We start from the raw sequence: 24,638 nt of genomic DNA, 5'->3' as shown, positions 1-24,638 counted from the left end.
AGTAAATAATTAGTCAATAAATTAGTTTTTAATAAGGAGGATTAGAAATGTGAATATTATATCAAATTAGGATAGAGCTCATCGAAACGAAAATTTTGACACTAATTTTGAGAAAATCGGTCCAAGATTGGACCGAATGGACCGAACCGGTTGAACCGGATCCAAATCGGACCATCGGTCCAACCGAACCGACCTATTAAATGAACCCACGCATTGCATCTCCCTCATTTCAGCAACGTGACGCTGAAAGCTTGCGTCCAGGGAGGAGAAGAAAAAGGGGTCCGAACCCTCGTTCCAAGTTCAAGGCGCCGTAACTTCCCGATCCGAGCTCCGATCGCCGCACCGTTTGCGACCACGCGTCCACCGCGTCGAGCTTTACATTTCTACCGGAACAATTTTATAGGTAAGCCCTTAAATATTCTCAGCCACTCTTTTCCCCCAATTTTCGAGTTTTGAGAAGGGGTATTGAATTTCTTTGATTTTTGATGTTTTAGGATCCAATTAGCTTGAGAAAAACGTTCACTCTTGCTTATGTGAAGCTTGGGTAAGGTGAGGATACGATAATTCTATTTTATTTTCATTGAATTTGAGCTTTGAGTATTAAATTGGATATATATGTGTTATGAATGTGTATTAGGTTGTGAATAAATAATTGGAGCTTGAAATTGTGAATACTGGAACTTGGAGAAAGCGGATTAGTTGAGTTTTGAGGGGCTGTCTTGGTTTTGAATAAATAGCTTTGGTCGTTACGTGGAAATCGGCCAAGGTATGGTTTAGGTTTCTTGCATTTAATATATAATGTTCTGTGAAAACTTAGGCTAGATGACCATAGGATAAGTTGGAATGCAGGTGTATGTTTAATATTTAGTAATTTGTCGATGAATATAATTGGTTGAAGTTTATTGGATAATTAGTTTTTAATTTTGGATGGTGAAAGTTGTTATGTTAATTTGGAGGGAATTATGGTTGAATGTTATTGTTGATTAACTAATGATTTGGTGAATTATTGATTTGAGGTATAACTATTGTGGAGGTTGTTGTGATAATGAGGTATTTTGTGTTAAAAGCTCAGGAATTGTGAACTATGATCCTTAGTTGAATTTTTGGGTTGTTGGATTTGAATATAGTATGAGTTTAATTGTTTATCTGAGGTAGATTTATCGTGGTGGTTGTTATGATGATGAGGAAGGGTATGTTGAATTGAAAAGAAAGCAGGTTTGGACCCGAAAAGGGTGGCAAAGTCCGAGTTTTAGAGGAGATGCTGCCGAAATTCTATAAAAATTAGAGATTTAGTTTATATGATTATTTATAAATATTTAAGATTCAAAGGTTATATGGTTTGATTTTGAGTTATTAAGAAAATGAGCATGTTTTAAGTTTGATTCATTTGGAAAAGAATGAATTATGTTTTGAATTAGAACTATTGATGGACGGAATGAGAGATGTGATAATGAAGGATAATGATTGAATATGATTGACGTATAATGATGAATGAGATGCGATTGAGAATGATGTGGATGTTGATGAATTTTAATTGAATTATTTATATGGCTTATGAATTTGAATAATCTGAGATACGAGATTCCCTGGATTAAGTGCCGTGGCTTGCCACCACGTGTACCAGGTTGAAAACTCGATACTCTGTTGACCCTACGACGTAAGTGTGACCGGGCACTATATAAATTCCCGGGAATGATACCCCCATTGAGCAATATTGATTATTTGAGAAAAATCTATGCATAGACTCTTGGGGATGCACGTCGGGGGACAGTCTAAGGACAATTCAGACTTGTCGGGTTGGCTGGATAACCGACAGATGAGCCTCATCAGCCATAGGACAGGCATGCATCATATGCATATTACTTGAATTACTTGCTTGTGCTCTAATTGGGTGTGCCTATCTGTATTTGCCATGCTAAATGTGTATTTGTTACCTGCAGTAGTTGTAACCTTTTTGTGTTTGCATTTATCTGTCTATTTGTCTGTGAAAATACATGATGGAGTTGGAGGTATGGAGGAATGGCAGTATAGGACTTAGATTTAAGGTTAAGTTAAGTTATGATTAAATATTTTTAGGAAACCACCTTTTATGGCTTCTGTTTAATACTTTAAGCTCTATAATCTGAGTGTCGATGCTCTAGGATTGCCTCTGGCATTCCCAGGACCTTATATATTATGTGTGAGGCACCTTTACCATACTGAGAACCTCCGGTTCTCATTCCATACTATGTTGTTGTTTTTCAGATGCAGGTCGAGAGGCATCTCGTTAGGCGTCTGGACTCTTGAAGCGGAGTGGTTACTGGGATATTTTGTTATGCTATGATGTATATATATGTACTTAGCTTTCTCTCCGCATGACTTATTCTTTTTGATCCTCTTAGAGGTTTATGGAGAGGCAGGATTGTGTATATGTACTTTTGGATTTTGGATATGTATGTATATATGTGTAAATATTCTCCGGCCAGTCTTGACTTCGCAGGCTGAGTTAGGAGCTTGTTATTTTGTATCTTTGGTATTCTACTCCTACTTCTGTTATCTTATGTTTGATAGTTATGATTTTCTTAGCACGTAAGTTAACTCGTTCCTTGAGCGTAGCGCCTTTATTGTGCGATTTTTATTTCCCCCTTTTCTTCAAGGCTCCTAGTATATTATAATTCTTCTGCTATTATATGTACTCATTTTATTTTAGAGGTCGTAATACCTCACCACCTTTGTTTTACGACTTAAGCGTAAAGCTTAGTGTGGTAGGGTGTTACATTATGGTATCAGAGCAGTTCGTTCCTATAGAGCCTGAAAGACGGACTGATTGTACTTCTGTGCATTCTCTGTATATGTGTTTATGTGCTATTAGGATATCTGATTGATATATATGGCATAAACGTTTGTGAGCATGCATTTGGAACTTAAAAGCATTAGACCTGCGATATTGAGACTGATCAACTTAATATCACTTGTTTGATGTGTATAAGGACCAGATGTCGACTCGTAGACGCGGTCGCGGGCGAGGTAGAGGTAGAATACGCATCGTTACTCCTAGCCCGGTAGGGAATGATCCAGTAGACTTTATGGCTACTCTAGGAAATATGGCTGCAGCTATGTAGACAACAGCCGAGGCACTGGGTAATAAGATAAACCAGGATAATCACGGGAACAATAATGATGAGGGCGGTCCTATGACACTTGCTATATTTCTGAAAGTTCATCCTCCGATCTTCAGGGGAACCTCAAATCCCACTAACGCAGATAATTGGATTCAAGCTATGGAACGGACGTTGCAGGCCCAACAGGTTCCTGAGAAGTAATTGGTTGAATTTGGAACTTATCAACTGCAAGGTGAGGCTCAGTATTGGTGACAGGGGACACGATGTATCCTGCAGGCAGATGACGCTGTGATAGTCGGGAGATTGGTTATTTAAGAGCCATGTTTTGCTTGATTATTCTGAGAAGTCAGTACAGTTTATGTTAGAAAGGTCAGAAGCGCCGGTTGTGGTGAATAGTTACTATTTGAATTTTATGATAGTAAACTGTTCTGGAACTGAATGTCAGAGTATTATGTTGTTAACTGCGAGAATATCAGGTGATGATCAGAGTTTAGAGCAGATTTCGGTTGTATGTGAATTTCCAGATGTGTTTCCGGATTATATTAATGAATTTCCCCCTAACCGAGAGGTTGAATTTGCAATTGAGTTGGTACCTAGATCTGGTCCAATTTCAATTACTCCTTATAGGATGTCGCCTTTAGAAATGGCTGAACTGAAGGCTCAGCTGGAAGATCTGTTGGGTAAGCATTTTATCCGACCAAGTGTTTCTCCGTGGGGAGTGCCAATATTACTGGTAAAGAAGAAGGATGGGAGTATGCGGCTGTGTGTCGATTATCGGCAATTGAATAAGATCACTGTGAAGAATAAATATCCGTTGCCTAGAATCGATGATCTAATGGATCAGTTACAGGGTGCCGGTGTGTTTTCTAAGATTGACCTGCGATCAGGGTATCATTAGATAAGGGTTAGAGACGAGGATATTCCGAAAACTGCTTTCAGGACACGTTACGGTCATTATGAGTATACAATGATGTCTTTCGGGTTAACTAATGCCCCGACAGTATTTATGGATTATATGAACAGGATTTTTCGGCTGTATTTGGACAAGTCTGTTATTGTCTTCATTGATGATATTCTTGTTTATTCTAAGACTGAAGAGGAGCATGTTAATCACTTACGAACTGTATTACAAATTTTGAGAAATAGGAAGTTATACACTAAGTTATCTAAATGCGAGTTTTGGAAGAGTGAGGTAAAGTTTTTCGGTCACGTGGTGAGTAAGCAGGGAATAGCCATGGATCCTGCTAAGGTAGAAGTAGTGATGAAATGGGAGTGATTAACTTCAGTAATAGAGATTAGAAGTTTCCTAAGTTTGGCGGGATAGTATCGAAGATTCATTAAGGGACTTTCATAGCTCGCCTTACCTTTAACTAAGTTGACTAGGAAGGATACGCTTTTTATTTGGACCCAGAGTGTGAAGAGAGTTTTTAAGCATTAAAGCACAGATTGACTACTGCACTCGTGTTAGTATTGTCTGAACCAAGTGAGCCGTTTGAAGTGTACTGTGATGCATCGCTGAAGGGCTTGGGGTGCGTTTTGATGCAGCACCAGAATGTTGTAGCATACGCCTCACGGCAATTAAGGCTGTATGAGATGAACTATTCGACACATGATTTAAAACTTGCTGCTGTTGTGTTTGCTTTAAAGATCTGGAGGCACTACCTCTATGGCGTTAAGTTTCATGTTTTCTCAGACTATAAGAGTTTGAAGAATCTTTTTGAGCAGAAAGAGTTGAATATGTGGCAGAGGAGGTGGATGGAGCTTCTGAAAGATTATGATTTTGAATTGAATTATCATCTAGGAAAAGCGAACGTTGTGGCAGAGGCTTTGAGTCGAAAGTCTTTATATGCAACTTGGATGATGCTACGGGAAGAAGAATTACTAAGGGCATTTCAAGGTTTGAATTTGGGAGTTAGAGAAGAATCTGGAATTCTGTGTTTGAGTCAATTGCAGATCTCAAGTGATTTTAAATCAGAACTTCTGAAGGCTCATCGAGACAATGAAGCGTTACGTAAGGTATTACCAGCAGTCAAACAGGAGAAACAGTGGAGAGTGTTAGAAGGACAGGAAGGTTTGTGGAAGTTCAAGAACCAGATTGTTGTGCCAGATATTAAAGAATGATGTGGCATTGCATGTATCTAAATGTTTAACATGTCAGAAGGTTAAGATTGAGCATCAGAGACCATCAGGGACCCTTCAGCCTTTGGAGATTCCACAATGGAGGAATTGGCTCGAATGTATATCAAAGAGATTGTCAAATTGCATGGTGTGCCTTCTACTATCAAATCTGACAAAGATCCTCGCTTTACATCAAAATTCTGGGGAGCTTTTCAACGTGCATTTGGGACTCAGTTAAGCTTGAGTACTGCGTATCACCCTCAGACAAATGGTCAATCAGAGAGAACTATTCAGACCTTGGAAGATATGCTAAGAGCTTGTGTATTGGACCAGTCGGCGAGCTGGGATCGGTATATGCCATTAATAGAATTTGCTTATAATAATAGCTATCATGCGAGCATCGGAATGGCTCCATATGAGGCTCTGTATGGCAGAAAATGTCAGTCTCCACTATGTTGGTATGAAACTGGAGAAAGGAGTTTATTAGGGCCTGAAATGATAGCTGAAACGACTGGGCAGATAAAGAAGATTCGTAGTCGAATGCTTATAGCCCAAAGCCGCCAGAAGAGCTATGCTGATCAGAGGCGAAAGCCTTTGGAATTCGAAGAAGGAGAACATGTCTTTCTGAAAGTTACACCAACCACTGGCGTGGGAAGAGCTATTAAGACCAAGAAACTGAATCCCCGTTATATTGGACCGTTTGAGATTCTGAAGAGAATTGGACCAGTGGCTTATAGAATTGCCTTACCGCCATATCTTTCGAATTTGCACGATGTGTTCCATGTGTCACAGCTTCGAAAGTATACTCCTGACGCAAGTCATGTTCTAGAACCAGAACCAATCCGAGTGAGAGAAGATCTAACACTTCCAGTAATTCCGATGAGGATTGATGACACCAGTGTTAAACGATTACGAGGAAGGGAAGTATCATTAGTAAAAGTAGTTTGGAGTCGAGCTGGTATCGAGGAACATACCAGGGAACTCGAATCAGATATACGAAAGGATTACCCACATCTCTTTTCAGATAACTGCTGACTACATCTGAATTTTGAGGGCAAAATTCTTTATTAGGTGGGTAGGATGTAAACCCCGGTTAAATTAGTAAATAATTAGTCAATAAATTAGTTTTTAATAAGGAGGATTAGAAATGTGAATATTATATCAAATTAGGATAGAGCTCATCGAAACGAAAATTTTGACACTAATTTTGAGAAAATCGGTCCAAGATTGGACCGAATGGACCGAACCGGTTGAACCGGATCCAAATTGGAGCATCGGTCCAACCGAACCGACCTATTAAATGAACCCACGCATTGCATCTCCCTCATTTCAGCAACGTGACGCTGAAAGCTTGCGTCCAGGGAGGAGAAGAAAAAGGGGTCCGAACCCTCGTTCCAAGTTCAAGGCGCCGTAACTTCCCGATCCGAGCTCCGATCGCCGCACCGTTTGCGACCACGCGTCCACCGCGTCGAGCTTTACATTTCTACCGGAACAATTTTATAGGTAAGCCCTTAAATATTCTCAGCCACTCTTTTCCCCCAATTTTCGAGTTTTGAGAAGGGGTATTGAATTTCTTTGATTTTTGATGTTTTAGGATCCAATTAGCTTGAGAAAAACGTTCACTCTTGCTTATGTGAAGCTTGGGTAAGGTGAGGATACGATAATTCTATTTTATTTTCATTGAATTTGAGCTTTGAGTATTAAATTGGATATATATGTGTTATGAATGTGTATTAGGTTGTGAATAAATAATTGGAGCTTGAAATTGTGAATACTGGAACTTGGAGAAAGCAGATTAGTTGAGTTTTGAGGGGCTGTCTTGGTTTTGAATAAATAGCTTTGGTCGTTACGTGGAAATCGGCCAAGGTATGGTTTAGGTTTCTTGCATTTAATATATAATGTTCTGTGAAAACTTAGGCTAGATGACCATAGGATAAGTTGGAATGCAGGTGTATGTTTAATATTTAGTAATTTGTCGATGAATATAATTGGTTGAAGTTTATTGGATAATTAGTTTTTAATTTTGGATGGTGAAAGTTGTTATGTTAATTTGGAGGGAATTATGGTTGAATGTTATTGTTGATTAACTAATGATTTGGTGAATTATTGATTTGAGGTATAACTATTGTGGAGGTTGTTGTGATAATGAGGTATTTTGTGTTAAAAGCTCAGGAATTGTGAACTATGATCCTTAGTTGAATTTTTGGGTTGTTGGATTTGAATATAGTATGAGTTTAATTGTTTATCTGAGGTAGATTTATCGTGGTGGTTGTTATGATGATGAGGAAGGGTATGTTGAATTGAAAAGAAAGCAGGTTTGGACCCGAAAAGGGTGGCAAAGTCCGAGTTTTAGAGGAGATGCTGCCGAAATTCTATAAAAATTAGAGATTTAGTTTATATGATTATTTATAAAGATTTAAGATTCAAAGGTTATATGGTTTGATTTTGAGTTATTAAGAAAATGAGCATGTTTTAAGTTTGATTCATTTGGAAAAGAATGAATTATGTTTTGAATTAGAACTATTGATGGACGGAATGAGAGATGTGATAATGAAGGATAATGATTGAATATGATTGACGTATAATGATGAATGAGATGCGATTGAGAATGATGTGGATGTTGATGAATTTTAATTGAATTATTTATATGGCTTATGAATTTGAATAATCTGAGATACGAGATTCCCTGGATTAAGTGCCGTGGCTTGCCACCACGTGTACCAGGTTGAAAACTCGATACTCTGTTGACCCTACGACGTAAGTGTGACCGGGCACTATATAAATTCCCGGGAATGATACCCCCATTGAGCAATATTATTTGAGAAAAATCTATGCATAGACTCTTGGGGATGCACGTCGGGGGACAGTCTAAGGACAATTCAGACTTGTCGGGTTGGCTGGATAACCGACAGATGAGCCTCATCAGCCATAGGACAGGCATGCATCATATGCATATTACTTGAATTACTTGCTTGTGCTCTAATTGGGTGTGCCTATCTGTATTTGCCATGCTAAATGTGTATTTGTTACCTGCAGTAGTTGTAACCTTTTTGTGTTTGCATTTATCTGTCTATTTGTCTGTGAAAATACATGATGGAGTTGGAGGTATGGAGGAATGGCAGTATAGGACTTAGATTTAAGGTTAAGTTAAGTTATGATTAAATATTTTTAGGAAACCACCTTTTATGGCTTCTGTTTAATACTTTAAGCTCTATAATCTGAGTGTCGATGTTCTAGGATTGCCTCTGGCATTCCCAGGACCTTATATATTATGTGTGAGGCACCTTTACCATACTGAGAACCTCCGGTTCTCATTCCATACTATGTTGTTGTTTTTCAGATGCAGGTCGAGAGGCATCTCGTTAGGCGTCTGGACTCTTGAAGCGGAGTGGTTACTGGGATATTTTGTTATGCTATGATGTATATATATGTACTTAGCTTTCTCTCCGCATGACTTATTCTTTTTGATCCTCTTAGAGGTTTATGGAGAGGCAGGATTGTGTATATGTACTTTTGGATTTTGGATATGTATGTATATATGTGTAAATATTCTCCGGCCAGTCTTGACTTCGCAGGCTGAGTTAGGAGCTTGTTATTTTGTATCTTTGGTATTCTACTCCTACTTCTGTTATCTTATGTTTGATAGTTATGATTTTCTTAGCACGTAAGTTAACTCGTTCCTTGAGCGTAGCGCCTTTATTGTGCGATTTTTATTTCCCCCTTTTCTTCAAGGCTCCTAGCATATTATAATTCTTCTGCTATTATATGTACTCATTTTATTTTAGAGGTCGTAATACCTCACCACCTTTGTTTTACGACTTAAGCGTAAAGCTTAGTGTGGTAGGGTGTTACACCGGTGACTTTTTTCGACAGTAACGTTGGCGCCATAATATATTGTTTTTCGCACTATTACCATCGGATTATTTCCTCGGTAAATCCGACGATAATGTCAATATTTTTTTTTAAATTGTGGCGCAATTTTTTTAATTTTTTTCTTTTTAATTTTAATTTTTTATTTAAATTTATTTTTCACACAATTAATGGTCAATTTATAAATAATAAAACTAATTATGTAATATTAAATATCAAATGTTCAAATAAATCAAATAAATACAATGAGACAATAAAACAGAACCCTAATCACTAAAGATCCAGGTAGTCATCGTCGTCATTCCCGTAGTCCTGCTGAGGCAGTGGAGAAGGTGGTGATGCCTGTGTACCACCAGCAAGACCGCTGCCACTAGCAGGGATGATGCCAGTGGCGCGCATCAGTACCCTAAGTTTAAAATTTTAGAAAACCCTAAATTCAAAACAAGTTTAGTACCCTAAGTTTAGAACTAAATAAGGAACAGAAATCAGAACCAATTAATTTCAACATTTGAAATTTATTCCTAATATAACCAAAACCGATTAAACATACAAAGTTGACCTAATCTGGTTAAAAATGACCAACTTAATTAATCTTGTACTATTAAATAAATGCCTCAATCATTCAAAGATTCAAAAGTTTTGGTCAATTAAAAATAAATTAAATTCCATTATCAATGCATAATAACAATCATAACATGCAAACAAGCATTGATTTTCAAGAATTAGACCAAAAATTGTATTAAAAGCTCTGAAGCATATTGACGAACACTTGGCATGCACAAACATTAAACATGCAAAATCAAGATCAAATAACAATTTACAACCCCAATTTCAAATCAACAATCAACACCAACAACAAATAATTCAAAACTAGCAACAACCAAGCATAATCCAAATTATCCAATCATTTTTCAGCAATTCAGAACCTAATAATCTAATCTCACCTATCCTAACCATTTAAAATCCATTAACAGAAAATTAATTCAAACTAGAAATCAGATTAATGAAACTAAAACTAACTGAAACAGAAATTAAAAACAGAAGAGTAGTAACCTGGGTTGCTAGAACGAAATGGAATGAAGAAGTTGAAAGGAGTTGCAGCGGCACTATGATGTTGCCGTTACGAGGAGCGGCAAACGAACGGTCACCGGAGTTGGATGCTACCCGGAACGAGCTAGGAACAAGGGCTGTGTGATACGGACCAAGCTAGAGTGGGTTAGAGAGAGAAGGGAAGAAAGAGAAGAGAGAGGTGGCGGCTTAGGGTGGCCGGCAGCGATAGAGAAGGCGAAGGGGTTAGAGAGAGAGAGAGAGAGAGAGAGAGAGAGAGAGAGAGAGAGAGAGAGAGAGAGAGAGAGAGAGAGAAATTCGAATGACGGAAAAGAGGGTTCGCGCTTTGAATATAAGGCCCTGTTACCATTGAAAAATCTGACAGTAAACCATTGTGAGTCACCAAAACGCAGCATTTCACTAAGTGTGTTTACCGTCGAAAAAATGCAACGGTAAATCTGACCCTAAAGGACGCGCCAATTTTTTCTTGTTTCCCGCCAAATATTACCGGTGAATTTACCATTGGGAACATAAATCCACCGGTAGTTACTAAATGTTACCAATTCAACGTCGTTACTGCCAGTAAATCTGATGATAAATCCGCCGCTACTCTACGATGCTAAATCCGACGGTACCCAACTTTTTCTTGTAGTGAATGACGCCAAAGTTTACCAACGGTTACCCTCGGCTCTACCGTGGGTAAACTTAATCCTCGAAAAAAATGCTTCCCATTTTGTTGATGCTGCTGTGGTTCGTCGTTGGTAATCTCTGCCTCCTCAAAGACAATCAGTGTATCTGTCGATAATGAGCTCTTTTACAGCAGTGAATTTAAGCTTTTCCTCTCACTTAATTTTTATAATTTACTCGATCCATGCATTTTAAAGTATTGTCGCTTTTACTTTTCAATAAAGTTAGAGGACAAATTTTTTTTTTAGTCAAGTCTAACCAAATTTCACTTACTATATGCGCACTTTGTCATCATCGTTCTTATATATGTTCAGTAAAACTACTGATTAAGAAATTTTGATACACATCACATAAATTTTGGTGCACAACATATAAATTTTGGTGTACAATACAGAAATTATTGAAGGATAACATGTCAAGAATATTGACACTCAACCAACAAAATACACACAGCACAAATATTTTGGTGTACAGTGCAAATATTTTGGTGTACAACACAGAAAAGTTAGTGTATAACATAAAACTTTTAAAGGATGACATGCTCAAAACATTAATACGCAAGTAACAAAATACATTCGCGGCATATGCAAAAATTTATGTGTTATGTGCAAATATTTTTATACTATGTACAAAAATTTCTATGCTATATTTATAAGATTTTTATTTGAAATTTTTTTTGCATTATGTGCAAAAATTTATGTGTTAGAAAAATGTAGAGAAGGATAAAGCAATGGCACACGCACTGTGTTTTTTTTTTTTTTATGGACTTATACTAATTTAATTAAATTTAATTACAAAACTGCTTATATATGTAGTATCACTATCTCTAGACAAACTTTTTATTTAAATACATTAATTTTTGATTGAATTCATACTAGCAGCAGGGACAGACCCAGTAACAACAATGAGGGAGCACTTGCCCCCACTGTATTTTTATTTTTTTTTAAATTTAATTATATATAATATGTTCCTATTTCAAATTTTAAATGATCTTACTACAAATAAATTAAATTCAATTAGTTAAAGTCCCAAATTCACTTTTTTATTTCTCTATCATTTTAACTATTATTTAACTAATCAAATTTAGTTTTTGTACCGTCACTCTTTTATTCCCTTAAATCCTCTTCTTATTTTTATATTTTTAACATTTTTTTCTATTCATTGTCTAATGGTTATCTTCTCTTCATCAAAAAGTAAATTTTAAATTCTCTATTTTTTTATACAGCTCTCCATGTCTATATGTATCTTTTTTTTTCTTTTTTACCAAAGATAAGTTAATTGTATTTCTTTAAAAAAGAAACAACAATGTCCAAAAAGGGACAAAAAGAAGCAATTGGGTATTAATTCAAACAATTATAATTTAAGTATTAGTCTAATATTTTATTTTTTTCATGACTTTATATATTTTCTTTTATTCTTAATTTATTCATCCTTATTACTTATATTTTATCTTTTGCTCTATTACATGTACCTATGTTACATATAAAATTTTAAATTGATTAATTTACTAATTTAGAATATATTTTTTATTTTTAGAAATAGCAATGAAAAAATATTTTAATTACAATACATAATTAAACAAATGCATAAATCTTTCATCTAACATTATATCAAAATTAAATTAAAAAAATATATAACAAATTTAAGTATTTTAAAAATAAAGAAAGAAAAAATTATAAATTATGTTTCTATTATTTTATATAAACATATGTTTCATATACAGATTTAATTTTTTTAATATTTATATATAATTCTAGCTTCAAATTATAAATACTAGTGTAAACCCTACTAAAATTAGTAAATAATTAGTCAATAAATTGAATTTTAATAAAAAAATTAGAAATGAAAATCTTATATTAAAATAGGATAGAGCTCTTTAAAACGAGAATTTTGACACTAATTTCAAAAAATTTGGCCCAAAATTGGATCGAACAGGATGAACCTTTGAACTGGGCCCATGGACCCAAGCGGGCCCATCACTTAAATGGACAGAAGCTCATCTCCTTCCCCATTCAGCAAAGAAGCACGCTGAACAGCCCAGGGGAGAGGAGAGCTTCCAAACCCTCACCACAACACCAATCCACCATAACTTCTTCATCCAAGCTTCGATCGCCGCACCGTTTGCGGCCACGCGTCCACCGCATCGAGCTCTACAATTCTATCGAATCAATTTCATAGGTAAGCTTCAATCTCACCCCAGTCTCTGTATCCTTCAATTTTTGAAATTAAAGAGAATCCATGTTGAGATTTTGTTAATTTGGTACTCTAGGTTCAATTTAGCTTGTGGAGCTTGACGGATTTAGTTCGTTTAGTCCATGGGCACGGTGAGAGTCCTAAACCCTAATTATTTCTTGTTTGGATTATGTTGGATATTGAATTATTGGGTATATGTATGTATATATATGTGTTAGGTGTATGAATGTATGATATGGAGACCTTGGAATCATTGGAAGCTTAATTCGAGAGCTTGGTGGAGTTAGAGTTGAATCTTGGTGATTGAAGCATTGCCCCTTTTGCCTTGTGGATTGCTTTGGTTAGTACGTGGAAATCGACCAAGGTATGGTTTAGGTTTCGCGTATATAATATATAATGTCGTGTGAAAACTTAGGCTAGAGAACCATAGGATAAGATGGAATGATTGTGTATTGGATGTTTAGTAATAATGATATGGTTTGAGCATGTGTGGTGTTCACTTAGTTTTGTTGGTATTGGAATGATGAATGATGATGTGATGATGTTTGAAGAACTTGTGATCATGGCAATATGTATATATAGGTTGGTATGTTGATGTTTGTTGATAAACTTGTGAAGTTTAGGTTGAAGTGAGATGTTATTGAATTGAGAAATGGTAGGATTGTAGAGATTATTATGATATTGTCAAAAGTGTGTTATATTTGTGATTATACGTATGATGAGTTAGGTTGGAAAGAGTTTTAAAGAGAAAATGAGGTTTTGAGGTTTTTGTGAAATTTGGTTTTTGGCCAAACTTTGGTGACCCATAACTTCGCTTCTGGACCTCCATATGATTTCAAACTTGTTTCGTATGAAAATTGGGTCCGTGAAGTTTACGCCGTTTGAAGAACAAAAGAAAAATGATTTAAAACAAAAATGTTATGCGCATCGGAAGTTTGAGGTTTAAAATGGTGAATCTGCAGGTTTCAGACTTAATAAAATTTTTGGTAAAACGTACGCCCATGCATACGCGTGACATTAGAATTTTGCGTACGCGTAACTCCCTTCTCATATGGAAGCTTCTGCCTCCCACGTATGCATGCGCGTCATGGGCTAAATTTGCACGCCCACACATATGCGTGGCCGATGCGTGCGCGTGATTTGGAATTTATGCGTACGCAAGTTTCTCATACGCGAACATGCACTTCTGCCTGGCGCATAAGCATACGCGTAATCAGGGGATGCGTATGCGTCTTGGCCTAAACGCATACTGAGGCGTACGCATGGCCCTGTTTTCTACAAAATTAGATTTTGAGTTTTTAAATCGAATTTTAAACTTCTAAACCTCTATTTTCATCCTTTTAGTCTCAAATCATAGTATGAGGTCTAGTATTAGGATGGAGATAGAAAATTGAGATAACTTGAGGATGAAGTAAAGTAGGAAAAGTGGTGAAATAAATATGGAAATGTGTATAATTAGAGTATATATTATATTATGGCATGTATGATATGATTTTGCAAAGATTATAATGGTTATGAATATTATTGTGGCATTATATACTCAATTGATCTGAGATACGAGTTTTTCTTGGTAAAGTACCGTGGCTTTCCCCCACGTGTTCTAGGTTGATACTCGATACTCTGTTGACCCTACGACGTAAGATGTGACCAGGCACTCTAAATTCCCGGGAAGGTTGACCCCTATTGAGCAATTATATATATATATATATATATATATATATATATATATATATATATATATATATATATGTGAGAAAAAGCTATGCATAGAATCTTAGGGATGCGCGTCAGGGTACAGTCCATGGTTTAGCAAACCGTACTTGTCGGGTTGGCTTGATAACCGACAAATGAGCTTCATCAACCATAGGGAAGGCATGCATCATATGCATATTACTTGATTTATTTGTTGTGCATTAACTTGGTGTGCCTAAATGTATTTGCCATGCTAAATGTATAATTGTTAACTGCAGAACTTGTACTCTACTTGTGTTTGTCTTTATCTGCTTGACTGTCTGTGAAATAACATTGGCGATGGAGGAACGGAGGGAAGGTGGACAGGTTTAATGTTACAGTTAGGATTAAGTTGAGTTTGGAATTCCTTAGAATACCTACCCCATTTGTGGTTTCTGTTTAGTAACTTAAGTTTTATAATCTGAGTGTCGGCATTCTAGGATTGCCTCTAGCATTCCTAGGACCTTATATATTATGTGCGTGGCACCTTTGCCATGCTGAGAACCTCCAATTCTCACCCCATACTGTGTTGTTGTGTTCAGATGCAGGTCGAGAGGCTCCTCGCTAGGCGTCTGGACTTCTGAAGCGGAGTAGTATCTGGGTTTATTTTTATGTACAGCTTTATATATATGTACTTAGCTTTCTCTCCAAGAAACTTGTTTATTTTCTCCATCCTAGAGGTTTAAGGAGAGTTAAGTTTTCAGCTATGTATTTTGGATTTTCGGGATATGTATATATATGTAAATATTCTCCGGCTTGCCTTAGCTTCGCAGGCTGAGCTAGGAGCTTGTTATTCTATACTTTTGACCCTCCATTACCACTTTCTACTTAGTTACACCTATGATCTCTAGGTTTCTTAGCACGCAAGTAATCTCGTTTTCTGAGCGATGCGCTTTTTATTTTGCGATTTTGTTTTACCTATTTTCCAAGGCTCCTCATATATTACTCTTTTTCAGATACTATTATGTATATATATATATTTAGATGTTGTAATACCACACCACTTCTGTTTTACGGCTTAAGAGTAAAGATTTGTGTGGTAGGGTATTACATTATGGTATCAGAGCGGTTCATTCCTATAGAGCCTGAGGGACGGACTGACTGTGCTTCTGTGCATTCTCCGTATATGTGTCTATGTGCTATTAGGATATCTAAGTGATATATGTGGCATAAATGTTCATGAGCATGCATTTGGAACTTAAAGCACTAAACTTGCGATATTGAGACTGATCAACTTGATATCACTTGTTTGGTGTGTATAGGGACTAGATGTTGACTCGCGGACGTGGTCCCGGGTGAGGTAGAGGCAGAATAGGAAATGCTATTCCTGAAGTGACAAGGAATAATCCTAACCCTGTAGACTTTTTGGCTGCCCTGGGAAACATGGTTGTGGCTATGCAGGTGACAGCCGAAGCTCTGGAAAACCATATAAACAATGGGAACCATGGGAATAACAATGAAGATGGCCCTATGATGCTTGCCACATTCCTGAAGGTTCACCCTCCAACCTTCCTGGGAACCTCAAACCCCACTGAGGCCGATAATTGGGCCCAAGCAATTGAATGGTCGCTACAGGCTCAACAGGTTCTTGAGGAGCAGTAGGTTTTGGAACTTATCAGCTTCAAGCTAAGGCCCAGTATTGGTGGCAAGGAACACGACAAATCCTGCAGCCAGATGGTGTCGTGATTTCTTGGGAATTATTCCGAACGGAATTCTACAAGAAGTATTTTCTCAGTTCGGCTAGAAACGCCAAGGAACTTGAATTGATGCAATTAAAGCAAGAGCAGATGACTGTTACTGAGTATACCAATAAGTTTGAAGAATTATGCCAATTCTCTCGCATTTGTCAAGGCGTTCCAGAGGATTTTTCTGAATGGAAGTGCATCAAGTATGAGGGAGGTCTTCAGAGTGAGATTCTAAACTCCGTGGCACCAACAGAGATCAGAGTGTTCTCTGAACTTGTAAACAAGAGTAGGATGGTTGAAGAATGTGTGAGAAAGGCGGCAGTAGAGAAAGGAAGCATGAGAATGCCTTTTCAGAGGAATCAGGGGAGAAACTTTGCACCGAGGGGCAGGAATTTCAAACGTGGAGGCTTTATCCCTCAAAATAATTAGGGGCAAGGCAACTTCAGGAGGCCGACTCACAATACTAATCATGGAAGAAGATTTGGGAAACAGCCACAGCAGGACTTGAACTATCAGAGGTGCGGGAAGCATCATCCAGGAGTTCCATGTAGATTGGGTATGGGAGTGTGCTATTTCTACGGGCAACCTGGGCACCTAGCTTGGAGCTACCCAGAAAAGAAAAAATATGAGACTGGCAGAGTGCAGCAGCCAGGGAGAGTATATACTACTTATACAGCAGGCACTAAGGGGTCAGAGACACTGATTAGAGGTAACTGTGAGATAGCCAGTAAAATTTTAAGTGCATTGTTTAATTCTGGAGCAACACATTCATTCATTGCGTTTGAAAAGGTTGATGAGTTAGGATTGAAAATAGTGGTCTTGTGTTATGATTTAAAGGTATATAATGCTACCCATGAAACTATGGTGACTAGGTTAGGATGTCCACAAGTTCCATTTCGAGTACAACAACGTGAATTCGTGCATGATCTGATTTGTCTGCCGATGATTGGTCTTGATCTCATCTTAGGACTAGATTGGTTGTCCAAGAACTATGTCTTGCTTGATTGTTCTGAGAAAATGGTATGCTTTATGTCGGAAGGGTCAGAAGCGCCTGTCGTGGTGAATCACTATTATTTGAACTCTATGATGGTAAATTGTTCAGGGACTGAATGTCAGGGCATTATGCTATTAACTGCGGGTATTTCGGGTGATGATCAAAGCTTGGAGCAGATTTTGGTTGTTTGTGAGTTTTCAGAGGTGTTTTCGGACGATATTGATGATTTTTCACCTAACCGGGAGGTTGAATTCGCTATTGAGTTGGTGCCTGGAGCCGGTCTAATCTCAATTGCTCCTTATAGGATGTCACCTCTAGAAATGGCCGAGCTGAAGGCTCAAGTAGAAGATTTGTTGGGTAAACACTTTATTTAGCCGAGTGTTTCTCTGTAGGGAGCGCCAGCACTACTGGTAAAGAAGAAATACGGAAGTATGCGCCTGTGTATCGATTATGGGCAGCTGAATAAGGTTATTGCAAAGAACAAATATTCGTTACCAAGAATTGATGACCTAATAGACCAGTTACAAGAAGCTGGTGTGTTTTCTAGGATTGATTTGCAATTTGGATACCACCAGATAAGGGTTAGAGACGAGGATATTCCCAAAACTTCTTTCAGGATGCGTTATGGTCATTATGAGTACACAGTAATGTCTTTTGGATTGACTAATGCTCCGGCAATATTCATGGATTACATGAATAGAATTTTCCATCTGTATCTGGATAAGTTTATTGTCGTATTCATCGATGACATTCTTATTTACTCTAAGACAGAAGATGAGCATGCATATCACTTACGGACTGTGCTGCAAATCTTGAAAGATAGGAATTTGTATGCTAAGCTATCTAAGTGTGAGTTCTGGAAAACTGAAGTGAAGTTTCTTTGCCACGTGGTGAGCAAGCAGGAAATAGCAGTAAATCCTACTAAGGTTGAAGCATAGATGAATTGGGATCGACCAACTTCAGTGACGAAGATCAGGAGTTTCCTAGGTTTGGAGGGTTATTATCGGAGATTCATTAAAGGGTTTTCACATCTTGCTTTACCTTTAACCAAGCTGACTAGAAAGGATGTACCTTTTGTTTGGACTTCTGAGTGCGAGGAGAGTTTTCTAGCATTGAAATAGAGTTTGACCACTGCACCTGTGCTAGTACTGCTTGAGCCAAGCGAGCCGTTTGAAGTATATTGCGATGCATCCCTGAAGGGCCTGGGGTGCGTGCTGATGCAGCACTATAAAGTTGTTGCATATGCCTTACGGCAGTTAAGGCCGCATAAGATAAACTATCCAACTCACGATTTAGAACTCACTGTTGTAGTGTTTGCCCTGAAGATCTGAAGACACCATCTCTATGGTGTTAAGTTTTAAATTTTCTCATATCACAAGAGCTTAAAGTACCTCTTTGAGCAGAAAGAGTTAAATATGCGTCAGAGGAGGTGGACGGAGCTTCTGAAAGACTATGACTTCGAGTTGAACTACCATCCTGGAAAGGCAAATGTTGTGGCAGATGCCTTGAGTCGGAAGTCTCTGTGCTGCTTGGATGATGCTGCAAGAGGAAGAGTTACTAAAAGCATTCCAAGGGTTGAAACTGGGAGTCAAAGTAAGTCAACTACAGATTTCAAGTGATTTCAAAGCTGAACTCCTAAAGGCTCATTAGAATGACAAAGAATTGTATAAGATTTTGCCGGCGATTGAGCAAGGCAAACAATGGAGCGTGTCAGAAGATAAGGATGGTTTCTGGAGGTTCAAGGACCGGATTATTGTGCCAGATGTCGGAGAATTACAACAAAGCATCTTAAAGGAAGCTCACAAGAGTGGATTCTCAATCCATCTGGGAAGCACCAAGATGTATCATGATCTGAAGAAGATGTTTTAGTGGCCAGGGATGAAAAATGATGTGGTGTTGCACGTTTCCAAGTGTTTAACTTGCCAGAAGGTTAAAATTGATCATCAAAGACCATCAGGAACCCTTCAGTCTTTGGAGATTCCACAGTAGAAATGGGAGAGTATTGCAATGGACTTCGTGTTGGGTTTACCAAGAACTCGAACGGGTTATGATGCCATTTGGGTGGTTGTGGATTGACTGACCAAGTCGGCTCACTTTCTCCCCATTCAGATAAGTTGCACGATGGAGGAGTTAGCACGATTATACATTAAGGAAATTGTGAGGTTACATAGCGTACCTTCCACCATTATATCTGACAGGGATCCTCGATTCACATAAAGGTTCTGGAGAGCCTTTTAGTGAGCATTTGGCACTCAATTAAGTCTAAGCACTGCATATCACCCTCAAACAGATGGCCAGTTAGAAAGAACAATCCAAACTTTGGAGGATATGCTGAGAGCTGGTGTTTTGGACCAGCTGGCGAGCTGGAATCGGTATATGCCCCTAGTGGAGTTTGCTTATAACAACAGCTACCATGCGAGTATTGGAATGGCTCCGTATGAAGCTTTGTATGGTAGAAAATGTCAATCTTTGCTATGCTGGTATGAAGCTGGGGAAAGGAGCTTGTTAGGGCCTGAGATGATAGCTGAGACCACAGAGAAGATAAAGAAGATCCGTAGTCGAATGCTTATAGCTCAAAATCGTCAGAAGAGCTATGCTGATCAAAGGCGGAATCCTTTGAAGTTTGAGGTAGGAGAACACGTCTTTCTGAAAGTTACTCCAACCACCGGAGTGGGAAGAGCCATTAAGACTAAGAAATTGAATCCCCGTTACATTGGACTATTTGAGATCCTGAAGAGAACTGGACCAGTGGCTTATAGGATCGCTTTACCGCCGCATCTTTCGAACCCATACGACGTGTTTCACATGTCGCAGCTTTGTAAATACACCCCTGATGCAAGTCACGTTCTAGAACCAGAATCGGTTCCAGTGAGGGAAGATTTGACACTACCAGTAACTCCGGTTAGGATTGATGACACCAGTATCAAGCGGTTATGCGGAAAGGAGGTCTCTTTAGTGAAAGTAGCTTGGAGTCAGGCTGGTATTGAAGATCATACTTGGGAGCTTGAGTCAGATATGCGGAAGGACTACCCACACCTCTTTTCAGGTAACTGAATCTGAATTTTGAGGACAAGATTCTTAATTAGGTGGGAAGGATATAAACCCTGCTAAAATTAGTAAATAATTAGTCAATAAATTGTTAATAAGGAAAATTAGAAATGAAAATCATATATTAAAATAGGATAGAGCTCTTTAAAATGAGAATTTTGACACTAATTTCGAAGAATTTGGCCCAAGATTGGGCCGGACGGGTCGAACCGGTTGGACCGGACCCAAACCAGGCCCGTGGGCCCAACTGGACCCATCACTTAAATGGGCAGAAGCTCATCTCCTTCCCCATTCAGCAAAGAAGCATGCTGAACAGCCAAGGGAAGAGGAGAGCTTCCAAACCCTCACCACAACATCAATCCACCAATCACCGCACTGTTTGCGGCCACGCGTCCACCGCATCGAGCTCTACAATTCTATCGGATTAATTTCATACGTAAGCTTCAATCTCACCCTAGCCTCTGTATCCCTCAATTTTCGAAATTAAAGAGAACGCATGTTGAGATTTTGTTTAATTTGGTACTTTAGGTTCAATTTAGCTTGTGGAGCTTGACAGATTTAGTTCGTTTAGTCCGTGGGCACGGTGAGAGTCCTAAACTCTAGTTATTTCTTGTTTGGATTATGTTGGATATTGAATTGTTGGGTATATGTATGTATATATATGTGTTAGGTATATGAATGTATGATATAGAGACCTTGGAATCATTGGAAGCTTAATTTGAGAGCTTGGTGGAGTTAGAGTTGAATCTTGGTGATTGAAGGATTGCCCCTTTTGCCTTGTGGATTGCTTTGGTTAGTACGTGGAAATCGGCCAAGGTATGGTTTAGGTTTCGCGTATATAATATATAATGTCGTGTGAAAACTTAGGCTAGAGAACCATAGGATAAGCTGGAATGATTATGTGTATTGGATGTTTAGTAAAAATGATATGGTATGAGAATGTGTGGTGTTCACTTGGTTTTGTTGGTATTGGAATGATGAATGATGATGTGATGATGTTTGAAGAACTTGTGATCATGGCAATATGCATATATAGGTTGGTATGTTGATGTTTGTTGATAAACTTGTGAAGTTTAGGTTAAAGTGAGATGTTATTGAATTGAGAAATGGTAGGATTGTAAAGATTATTGTGATATTGTCAAAAGTGTGTTATATTGGTGATTATACATATGATAAGTTGGGTTGGAAAGAGTTTTAAAGAGAAAATGAGTTTTGAGGTTTTTGTGAAATTTGGTTTTTAGCCGAACTTCGGCAACCCATAACTTAGCTTCTGGACCTCCAAATGATTTCAAACTTATTTCGTATGAAAATTGGGTCTTTGAAGTTTACGCCGTTTGAAGAACGAAGGAAAAATGATTTAAAACAAAAAAGTTATGCGCGTCGGAAGTTTAAGGTTTAAAATGGTGAATCTGCAGGTTTCATACTTAATAAAATTTTTGGTAACACGTATGCCCACGCGTACGCGTGACATGAGATTTTTGCATATGCATAACGCCCTTCGCATATGGAAGCTTCTGTCTCCCACGTATGCGTGCGCGTACGAGTCTATGCGTGCGCGTCATGGGCTAAATTTGCACGCCCACGCGTACGCGTGACCGACGCGTGCGACTTGGAGTTTATGCGTACGCAAGTTTTTCATATGCAAACATGTGCTTCTGCCTGGCGCATAAGCATATGCGTGGCCGACGCGTGCACAGAGTCCACGCATACGCGTGGCCCTTTTTTTGCAAAATTAGATTTTGAGCTTTTAAACCAAATTTTAAACTTCTAAACCTCTTTTTTCATCCTTTTAGTCTCAAATCCTAGTATGAGGTCTAGTATTAGGATGGAGATAGGAAATTGAGATAACTTGAGGATGAAGTAAAGTAGGAAAAGTGGTGAAATAAATATGAAAATGAGTATAATTGGAGTATATATGATATTGCGGCATGTATGACGTGATTTTGCAAAGATTATAATGGTTATGAATATTATTGTGGCTTTATATACTTAATTGATATGAGATATGAGTTTCCCTGGGTAAAGTACTGTGGCTTGCCCCCACGTGTTCCAGGTTGACACTCAATACTTTATTGGCCATACGATGTAAGATGTGACCGGGTACTCTAAATTCCCGTGAAGGTTGACCCCCATTGAGCAATTCTATATATATATATATATGTGATGACAAGTCATCTTAGCCTAGTTTTACTAGTCTTTTTCTTTGTCTTTATAAGGTTTTATGCACTTTCTTGCATTGTAAGTAAGTAATTTGGAATGAAAATGCATGGTTTCCTTGAATCAATCAACCACCATTTAATTGATACTAAATCATGAGGTTCAAGCTAAATTTAATTGATTTTTATTGATTTATAAACCTTGTGAATTTGGTGATACTTTGATTGGTTGTTTTGATTACTTGTAGGTGAAGAAAAGAAGAAAATAAGAAAGCGTGGCCTAAGAAGCGTGACCCAAGGAGGAGAAGAGTGTGGCAAAGAAAACAATAGAGCATGGCATATGCATAGAGCTCTCTTCAGGAGCAGAGCACTCTCTCAAGGGAGCACAAACTATGAGCCAAGAAAGCAAGGCATGATGCTACGCTCCCATTGAGAGCGGAGCACAATTTGGAGCCAAGAAATAAAGAAGAGAAGAATGATGCTCTGCTCTCCTTGAGAGCATTATCGGGCTTCACTCAAGAATAAAATCAAGGAAGAAGCTTGCCAGTGAAGGCCACAAGGTTCGGACTCATGAGCAAGGGGGAATGGGGGAGCGCTACACATGAAGGAAATAAGCCAAAAATGGCTAAAATGATACCTCCAAGGATCGAACACAGCACCTTAAGGAAGCAAGGAGCAAGGTGCCACTTTGTGCATAGAAGAAATCAGCCAGTGCATGCTTCCCCAAGGTTTCGAACTTGGGACCTCACCCAAGCAAGAGGAATGCTACGCTCTTGCTGAGAGCAGAGCGCTACTCTCCTTAGCCATTGCACAAATTTGACACGGTCAGGGGAACATGAGGCGCAACATGACACGGCAAGGAGGGAGCTTGGTGCGCACAAGACATGCCAACACAAGCCAATACTCCGCTCCCCACAAGAGCAGAGCGCTACCCTGGAGTGACCCAAGCCTTGGCACGCAACAAGGAGCTCCAACACAAGCCTCAATGCTCCGCTCCCCACAAGAGCAGAGCATCCTCCTGGGAGCAACATATGGGCTAAAAATTTAATCAAAAATCCAATTTAATTCAATTCTTCACAAAATTAAAAAGTCCACCCAAATTCTAAAATCCAAGAATAGAAAGTGTAAAAATAGAAGCTAGTTTAATTTAGAAAAGAACTTTTGACTTTTGAACTTTTACCTTTTTGCTTCTTTGAGAATTTTCATCTTTTGTAATTTTGAGAGTTTTATTTTGAATTAGGATCTTAGAGAATTGGGGAGGAGAATTGATCTTTCTTCTTCCTTGTTCTTGCTTGAGCACTCTTTACTTCTTGCTTTGGATCTTGGGTGAAGAATTGAAGAACTTCTGTTTCAATCTCACCTTGAGATTTATTGTTAATCTTTCTGCATAATTTTAGAAGTTTTGATTTACATTCAAAAATTCTGTTTACTGCTTTCACTCTTCTACTTCTTCTGCAACTTACTTTTCCATTTCTTTTGCAATTATTCTTATTGGATCAAGGAAGGATTTGAGATCTAGACTTGTTTTCTAGTCTCTTCCACTCCTGAGATCTTCAATCTTTCTTTTAATTTCTACAATTGAGCTACATTCACTTTTTGTTTTAATTTTTAAGCATTGTTACTTTTCTGTTTGAGATCCACTCCAACTTAATTCATCTTTTGCTTCTTTGTCAATTATCATTATACTTCTACTTGTTTAATTTCTACAACCCCAGTTCCTAATTCCTTTTATAATTCCAGCAATTTACATTTCTTGCATTTTAAGATTCAGTCATTTACATTTCTTGCAATCTAAGCTTCTGCAATTTAAATTACTTGTTCTTTAAGATTCAGCACTTTTACTTCCGGTTCTCTTTAATTTACTGCAATTCTTCCCTCTCCCTTTAAATTTCATGCAATTTAGCTTCTGCTGGATACCAATAACTCAAATCAACTATTCTTTGCTTGACTAAATCAACCACTAAACTAAAATTGCTCAATCCTTCAATCCCTGTGGGATCGACCTCAC

At 38.1% G+C, this 24,638-nt stretch overlaps 1 protein-coding gene and 2 long non-coding RNA genes across 3 annotated transcripts in view; all 3 read left to right on the top strand.

The window, feature by feature from the left end:
* The first annotated feature begins 225 nt into the window (after positions 1 to 225).
* Positions 226 to 2,526, top strand: LOC140181905 (uncharacterized). Its single transcript, XR_011877542.1, has 4 exons — positions 226 to 403; positions 495 to 549; positions 638 to 766; positions 2,245 to 2,526. It is a non-coding gene; the product is annotated as an uncharacterized lncRNA (long non-coding RNA).
* Positions 2,527 to 6,544: 4,018 nt separating this feature from the next.
* On the top strand, positions 6,545 to 8,841 carry LOC140181906 (uncharacterized). Its single transcript, XR_011877543.1, has 4 exons — positions 6,545 to 6,722; positions 6,814 to 6,868; positions 6,957 to 7,085; positions 8,560 to 8,841. It is a non-coding gene; the product is annotated as an uncharacterized lncRNA (long non-coding RNA).
* An 11,147-nt stretch (positions 8,842 to 19,988) lies between these two features.
* LOC112777950 (uncharacterized) overlaps positions 19,989 to 24,638 on the top strand; it is a 38,571-nt gene continuing 33,921 nt past the window's right edge. The window contains exon 1 of the mRNA XM_072228273.1: positions 19,989 to 20,406. Within this exon, the coding sequence (XP_072084374.1) occupies positions 19,989 to 20,406 (418 nt within the window). The remainder of the gene's footprint in view (positions 20,407 to 24,638) is intronic.

Source organism: Arachis hypogaea, chromosome 19 (assembly GCF_003086295.3).
Source record: "Arachis hypogaea cultivar Tifrunner chromosome 19, arahy.Tifrunner.gnm2.J5K5, whole genome shotgun sequence".
NCBI classification, from domain to species: Eukaryota; Viridiplantae; Streptophyta; class Magnoliopsida; order Fabales; family Fabaceae; genus Arachis; species Arachis hypogaea.
The sequence above is the reverse complement of the archived record's forward strand: the minus strand, read 5'-3'. Positions and strand labels throughout refer to the sequence as shown.